General features: G+C 33.5%; 2 protein-coding genes across 3 annotated transcripts; one reads left to right on the top strand and one right to left on the bottom strand.

Moving 5' to 3' along the window:
* Nucleotides 1–347: 347 nt before the first annotated feature.
* Nucleotides 348–2830, top strand: LOC132598668 (small ribosomal subunit protein eS12-like). Of its 2 annotated transcripts, XM_060311670.1 has the most exons (5): nt 377–493; nt 708–751; nt 1641–1941; nt 2345–2410; nt 2515–2830. In XM_060311670.1, the coding sequence occupies exons 2-5, from the start codon at nt 744–746 to the stop codon at nt 2572–2574; spliced, it is 435 nt and encodes a 144-aa protein (XP_060167653.1). In that variant the 5' UTR covers nt 377–493; nt 708–743; the 3' UTR covers nt 2575–2830. The 2 variants fall into 2 exon arrangements, with proteins under 2 accessions (XP_060167654.1, XP_060167653.1); XM_060311671.1 differs by lacking the exon at nt 708–751 and having other exon boundaries at nt 348–493.
* Nucleotides 2831–4906: 2076 nt separating this feature from the next.
* Nucleotides 4907–6906, bottom strand: LOC132598667 (serine/threonine-protein kinase-like protein At5g23170). Its single transcript, XM_060311668.1, has one exon. It carries the CDS (start codon nt 6671–6673, stop codon nt 5552–5554), a length of 1122 nt encoding a protein of 373 aa, XP_060167651.1. The 5' UTR covers nt 6674–6906; the 3' UTR covers nt 4907–5551.
* Between the last annotated feature and the right edge of the window lie 949 nt (nt 6907–7855).

The raw sequence follows: 7855 nt of genomic DNA, 5'->3' as shown, positions 1-7855 counted from the left end.
TTGATGGATGCCATAAATTTATGAAGAATGGTATGGATCATACATTTGTGTTAATTGTGGGTGTATAAGGAGCTTCCATCGCATGAATAATCCGCCATTACAACAGCATCAAGCGATATAAATATCAAATTATAATTATTTAATTCTTATAAAATATGTATAAACATTTTTATCGATTTGATTTGATTTTTCATTTAAAAATGAACCAAACAAATATTTTTATTTTTATTTTTTAAATACTGAATCAAATAAATTAAAAAAAAAAAAAAATCTATTTAATAGGTGCGGCTTTTCAAGTTTCTTTATCAGCCCTGAATTGTATTGTTTGGGCCCAACTTATAGCCCAAAGTAGGTAAATAGGAATGCTAAATTAGGGTTGCAATTTTGATCCTCTTATATATATAGGTAACCTTTGCATTTTTGTTCTTCCGGAACGCTACGCCCTCTTTGCAGCCTCAAAGCAGATTTAGCTTCGTCTTTACACTCTTTTAAGGTCAGAAACCCTTTTGGGAGCTTCAAATTATACGGTTATATTGGTATTTTATTTAGTATTTGGGGAGTTGAATGGATGTTTTTACATTATTGTGAAATCATTGGGGGTGGTGGTTGAATTTTTGGACGAGTTGACACGATATATTTAGTATGAGGGTTTATGGAGTCTGTTATTGATTCTATTTACCTGACTGAGTTTCGTGTTCGACTTACAGGTTTTTGTGGGTTTTTACATTTACCAACAGACAAAAATGTCTGGGTAAGTAACATCTCTTGTTAAAATTCAGTTTGGTTAAATATTTACAGTGTTCAAGTTGCTATCTTTTTGGTTTCTGGTGGATCTAGACTTGTGATAAATTTTGTGAATGGTTTGATGAATTGCTTGTCCACAAAAAAGAAATAGTCTTTGCAAGTTAAATCTGCTTATCTGTTTTGTATCTGTATATTTCATGAAACAAGAACCGGAATAATCCCTGCAATCAAACTAATGTGTAGTAATTTCAATGGCTTTTAAGGAAACCAACTAGTAGAACTATCCATGACTTGGCATTTGATAAGTTAATTGCTTGAAGCATATTGAAATACAACTAACCTAGATCTTTTGTGTATAATCCTGCATAATCTTGTATGTTATTAGTTCCGGTATGTAGACCAAATAATACAATGCAAGCAAAAGTTCCTAACCGGACATAAGTTATCATGCTTGCATATCCATCATTTGAGTCTACGTTTTTTATTTTGTGTGTCAGCTGCCTATTGCATCTCTGTTAGCCTTTCTATATGCATGCTATTTATTTTTATAATTTCAAAACCTTAATACTCCTGCGGATGCTTTATCTAATTGGTTGACCACCTATGGACATTGTTTATGAGATCTGGATGTAGACAAAGTCTATAATAAAAAGATGGATGGATTTGGCTTGTATTAGGAATTGCAACTTTAGAGTAAGTTTATCATTTGCTCTGATTTTCATATCTTTCGTTAGAAGGAAACTTGTTACAACATCCTGTTATGATATCAACATTATATGCTGGTCGTATTTGTCATTCATGTGGCATAGTCTTTTGTCAATCTGGTCTTTGATGTGTGTCTATCTTGAAACTTGAATGTAAGGTGACTTTAGCTGATATTTGTTCTATACATGTAGAGAGGATGCTGCTGTTGCTGTTCCTGTTGCGGAGACTCCTGCTCCAGCAGCACTTGGAGAGCCCATGGATATCATGACTGCTTTGCAGCTGGTTCTCAGGAAGTCTAAAGCTCATGGAGGTCTTGCTCGTGGACTCCATGAAGGTGCTAAGGTCATTGAGAAGCATGCTGCACAGCTTTGTGTCCTAGCTGAGGACTGTGACCAACCTGATTATGTCAAACTTGTGAAAGCACTTTGTGCTGATCACAATGTCAGTTTGATTACTGTCCCCAATGCTAAAACTCTTGGTGAATGGGCTGGTGTAAGTAATTCATGTTTCTTAGCTATGTCTCCAATTTAATGTTTCTCAGTCTTTACTGCCCCTGAGTAGCTGCTTTCCGATGTGAACATGAAATTGGAATTTGTGTTTTTACTTACATATTCCTTGCTTTATGGAGAGTGGAAGGTTTTATGGAATTTTGATAAATAATCTCCAGTATGCACAAGCTGCAGTCGTTGCTTTGTTTTACACCTGGATTACCTTTTAATCTTTGATTATTTCCATTGTGTTTAAATGCTTTTCTGTACTGGTAATCGTGTTGAATAGGAGGATTCCGAATGTTTAATTTGTTGACTTAGCTTTGAAGTTCACATTTTTGTTGAAGTGTATGCCTTGAATTAAAATCTGATCACTCGGTGACTAATTGATTTTTCTTTGCTTACAGTTGTGTAAGATTGATTCTGAAGGGAAAGCCAGGAAGGTTGTTGGTTGCGGCTGTGTTGTCGTGAAGGTACATCCTGTTCCTGTTTTCAAATCATGAATGCTTTGGCGTTATGTTAGTAGTATCTGATAAGTTGAACTTGTTTTTTATCCTAATGAATTTCTGATGTGCAGGATTACGGGGAAGAGACCGAGGGTCTCCACATCGTCCAAGAGTACGTGAAATCTCATTAGATAGAACTTGGGGATGGAGCTTAGGACTATGGAGCTAGAGATCCCCTGAGGCTATCTTTTTGATATTTATCTGTACTTGCACTAGAGTTTTGAGTTTGAGATTTCAAACAAGTCACTTGTTATGTCCCTCCAATTTTGTTATCTCATCAGGGATGATCATCTAATACTGCTTGAAACTGCCCTCTAGTTTATAATCTTGCTACCTTTTATCTGCTAAAAAGTTCACATTTCAAAAGAAAAATATTACTTTCTGGAACATTTTCTTTTCTGTGGTTGTTTTGAAGGCCTAGAGTAAAGATGACAGCAGGAGAATGACAATAAACTCAATAATTCTAGATAATAATGTGGGGTCTGTTCTGTTTTCCTCTGCATGTTGATTAAACTCAATAATTCTAGATAATAATGTTGATTTTAAGTTATTTTTAACTTATTTGAGTGTTTGTTAAAATAAAAGAGAGTTTAAATTAAGTTAAAAAAGTGGTTAAAGTAAGTCAAATTCAAGAAGTTGCTTAACTTCAATTTATTTTTGGCTTGAAAGCTATTTTGGTTTGATCAATAATTTTACTTTTTTATTTTTTGTATTTTTTATTAATTTCAATACTATTTTTACTTCTAAATTTTTTTTAAGCACTTTTATTCAAATACGTAATTGTTTATTTATAAATTAATTTTCAGCACTTAAAAAATACTTTAAGAACTTTTTTTCTCTTTTCCAGCTAATCCGAACGGGCTTTAGCTCATTTATGCGCTTCTAGCTTTTTCAGGTTTGCTTTTTATGAGCCCGTTTAGATTGATTTATAAGTTGGTCAAATCAGCTTATAAATCATTTTTAATTTATTTGGATGTTTGGCAAAAATAGAAAACAGTTAAAATTAAGTTAAAAAGTATTTAAAATAAGTTAAAATTAAGAAGTTATTCAATTTCAATTTATTTATTTTTTTTTGCTTAAAAGTCATTTTGGTTTGATCAACAACTTTATTCTTTATCCCTTATATTTTTTGTTAATTTCAATACTATCCTTACTTTTAAAATTATTTAAGCACTTTTTTCCAACTAAACGGGCTCTATAGCTTGAGGATACATGTTAGTTCTACATAAATGCTCAACTCTAATTGGAGATTGAAATACTTGGCAATTCAAGAATAGTAGCTTTTGTAGTAAAGGAGAAAAGAATTTGTTATCAAAGCAATATGAATCATGCGAACACTTCTATGTGGTTATCTTTGTATTCAAAGTTCTGCTGGACTTGCAATGCAAAGAGCCTGATGATATTAGCTTGAGTGTAATGTCAAAAGTGGACAGGAACTGAAGCGATCATTAGAGCTATGCAAGTAAAAGAAGTTGAAGGCTAGAAAAGGAAGCTGAGACAGCAAAAGTACTTACATTTTGCATTCTTTCCAATTCCCATAAAGAAAAATTTCAACATATGGATTAAAAGCTGTTTTTGGGTGGTGTTAACTAAGTTGCCACGGGTGGAGGTTGGATAACCCAAACGATCGACTAGTTGATTCCAATTATCTGACTCTTTCTTGCATTTCAATCTAATAATTCGACACTATTTTTATCCGGTTGTCAATAATATTCTCGCTCGAAAATGTTACTATAAGAAATGTTCTCCCGAAAAATGAATTAAACCATGAATTCTAACGTTGTCTAATCTAATTCAACGTTACTCCATTCCAATTCATTGTCAGCTTGGCTGCTATATGGATGTTGAGGACTAGATGAAGGGTATCATTTGACAATATTCTATTCCTTTATAAGAAAAAATATATTGTAGTTTATTTTATTATTAAAGTGAGATAAGGGTATCATGTTTGTTTAACCGCAGAAAAACTTGTACTACTTTATTCAACAAAGTGCTATTCCTTTATCCTTTCCAAATACGGATCATTTAGTTTACGATTACAAAGATCACACAAATCTTCCGATACAATAATATAATACATGCCAGAGAATAAAGTGGTTACCTTTTTAGACAGACTTTTGCGAAATGGAATACAGGAATTAGGATATTCTCCCTCTAACTAGTAGTAGTAAATCTTTTACAACAAAATAAATAGAAAGAGCATCCAACGTGTTGCATAAACACAGTCTCGACAACATGAATACACGATATGACAAGACGTTGACACGAGCAAAAAAAGTACAAGAAAAATAAGACATTACATGATCATGATGTGTCATATTGAAGTAGGAAGAAAATTTGTCTAGTCAAAACTTTTCAAAAACCAATATAAACGTAAAAGAAAATTCTAAGTGAGCCCCTTGTATGATGTTATGTGACAGAATCTTGAGTAAAACAAATTAGAATGTTAATGAAACGTTAATATCTTAAAAGAAGTAGGGGAATCGGTAAAAATAAGAATGTTTCAGAAACGTGAGTTGCAAAATCAAACTACAAACATTCTGGTCAAAACATTTTCCCAATGCAAATGTTTGAGAAATCTTATATTATTTGACATAAGTATTTCCCAATAAAAAGACATAGATAGAAGCGTAACATCACCAAAGAATGTCACGGCATTTATAGGGGAAAAACATACTAAATACTAATAAATTACAACATTTTTTATATATATTCCCACTTCTACCTACTTTTGGGAATTTTGTGTTTGGAAATGCATGCCCTAAAAAGCTCCCACTCTGATAGCCTCAGCTCATCATTGGTTGCTCCGAGTTGCAATCGACTCACCGAGTCATCCCTCATTGACTCAGTTCGAGACGCTTTAGAGCAAAACTGAATCCCTGAAATTAGGACTCATGTATTAGACTTATTCTGCTTCAATAAAGACACTGTACCCTCATCAACATTCATCTACTAAGAGGTGGATGGATGTAACCTTGTTTGCTCGATTCAACTGAACTCCTTATTATTCATACGGAATATAAATATTTGCACAACGTTAGTAAAATTTCAATAAGAATATGATGTGCAATAAATTTAACGTATAATATTCTAGATTTGCCTCTTCATCTACTCCGTGACTCGATCTGCCAATATTTCCCTAATTAACAACTTCCTTCTTGATGACATATCAATTTCTACCTTCCCTTCATGCTGTGCACATGTCTTGGTAACATTAATACTGCAATTTTTCTTGCATCTTTTTCTTTTCTTTTTCAAAAGTGTAAGGCCTCGTAATATATTCCATAAAGGATACTTAATTGGCTCTATTATCACATTCTCCATTTCCATCACTACTTCTTCAATTGATGGTCTTGCTAGTTTCTTTTCAGAGACACAACGTTTGGCTATGCTCAACATGTTCTTTATCGTGGCCTCCATGTACCAAGGTACATGCATTCTTTTGTCACAAATTTCCAAAGCACGTCCTTCTTTGATCAATTTGGTTGCCCAATCAACTATAGAAACGGGTGATTTCGAAACATCGATCACTTTTCTTGAAGACATAATCTCAAAGACTAGTACCCCAAAACTAAACACGTCATTTTTCGTGCTTAACTTGCTTGGTTTGGTGTAAGCAGGATCCAAGTATCCGATCGTGCCAGCCGGTCGAGTCACCGAATTGGCAGGATGACTCGGTGAGTCGTCGTCCTGATTTTCGCTATCATTTTTCAGCCTTAGGGCAAGTCCAAGATCAGCCAACTTAGCATTCCAATTTGAATCAAACAAAATATTGGCAGACTTTATATCTCTATGAACAATTGATGAAGGCTTAGCTTGGTGAAGAAATTGGATTGCTTTAGCTACTTGAATGGCTATTTGGGCACGTTTAGGCCAGTTGGGAAGGATATTATTTTGTGCATGAAGCATTTGATAGAGGGTACAATTTGGCAAGTACTCCATGATGAGAAAAATTTCATTCTTGGCTAAGTCGTCATCATGATGACTCTTTCCAAGAAAGTTAACGATGAAAGAGTTTTCTGGCAGAGACGATAAAATACTTACTTCGTTTTCGAGCTTGGAGTTGTCTTCAATTTTTTGAAGTCCCAATGATTGTTTCTTTATGGCTATGATCTTACCATCTTTTAAGATGCCTTTGTATACACATCCATGGCTTCCTTTACCAATGAGTTTTGATTGTGAGAAGTTTTCTGTGGCTTTTTCGAGCTCTTCATACTCATATACTTTCATTGCTCTAATTTTCTTCCAAACCTTCTTATTTTAGATCTTTTGCTGGTTCCACTTTTGTAGTTTGACAAGAAGATACAAGCAAATTAGAAAGTTTGGTTGTTTATAATCATATCTTGGTTATGAAAGGAGCATTCCTTCTGTTGTGAGTTTGGAGGTCTAATATATAGAAAAACAAGGAATATATTAGGCAGCAAAAATAGTTCTTTTTAGTCTATTGGAGTTTGCTCAATCTAATATACTTCATTCTAAATTCAGTTGCACATTTTTTTTCCCCCGTAAATTCAGTTGCACATAACACGTAAATATATTTATATTATAACTGATCGCTTGTATCAAGGCGAATTATTTTCTTAACATGACCAAATCTAACTAATTTGAGTTTTATGCATGGACAATGTAATATAATGTTACAAAAAGCTTTTATACTCATTATCGGCCATTTTTTTTAGGTCAATTAACAACACGTTTTTAGTGTAACCACTTACTTAAGCCGAATTCTGTGGAAAAAACTCTTAACTTATAGCTTGTGAGATGTAAGGGGGTAAACCTAATAACTTGTGAAATGTAAGGTGTACTCCACAAAATTAGCATCATTTACAACAAATCTAACTAGATTGTAGAAAAATTACTACAAGTATAATTCCAACCAGACAATATATGATCGTTGGGCTTTTTTCATTGGTGGGGTTAATAAAAGTAAAAATAAATAAAAATGTAATGTGTTCTAGGTCACACCTAAGAGTTAATGTAGTGAGTTGAAAACCATTATTCCAAAGTTCAAATTTCTTCATATCCGTCCAAATATTGGTATACAGAGTTACCTCGTACCTTTGTCGGTGGAAGCTCACAGATACCGGTATAATTGGTCAATATGTGCACAAAGTGACCATAACATTATAATTATAAATAATAAAAGAACTAAAAGAAACAGTAAGGAGCACAAAGAAAAAGTGGAGGAGTTGGGCAGAGCAAAAGGCAAATTAAAGGTGTAAATTCTGACGAGGAATCAGACTATAAGAAAGTGGTAAAATTAGCTGGTTCTTGGCCCCCTACTCTCCATTTGTGCCTTTTTCTTACTTTTTTGTGTACCATATGGACCAGTGAAAATTTTTCTGGGGATCGAAAAAAGATTCTCATTTTATGGAATTATGAGGTCTTAATATGCTAAATTACTTTTGTAAA

Source organism: Lycium barbarum, chromosome 6, assembly GCF_019175385.1.
Source record: "Lycium barbarum isolate Lr01 chromosome 6, ASM1917538v2, whole genome shotgun sequence".
Classification (NCBI taxonomy): Eukaryota; Viridiplantae; Streptophyta; class Magnoliopsida; order Solanales; family Solanaceae; genus Lycium; species Lycium barbarum.
This window is presented reverse-complemented; position numbering and strand designations above follow the sequence as displayed.

What these genes read in the sequence shown, in the direction of transcription:
- LOC132598668 (XM_060311670.1), top strand. An exon ending in CTCTTGGTGAATGGGCTGGT is followed by an intron (nt 1,942 to 2,344) that starts GTAAGTAATTCA and finishes CTTTGCTTACAG; the next exon opens with TTGTGTAAGATTGATTCTGA. An exon ending in GCGGCTGTGTTGTCGTGAAG is followed by an intron (nt 2,411 to 2,514) that starts GTACATCCTGTT and finishes TCTGATGTGCAG; the next exon opens with GATTACGGGGAAGAGACCGA.
- LOC132598667 (XM_060311668.1), bottom strand. Translation starts at nt 6,673, where the DNA reads ATGAAAGTATATGAGTATGAAGAGCTCGAAAAAGCCACAGAAAACTTC.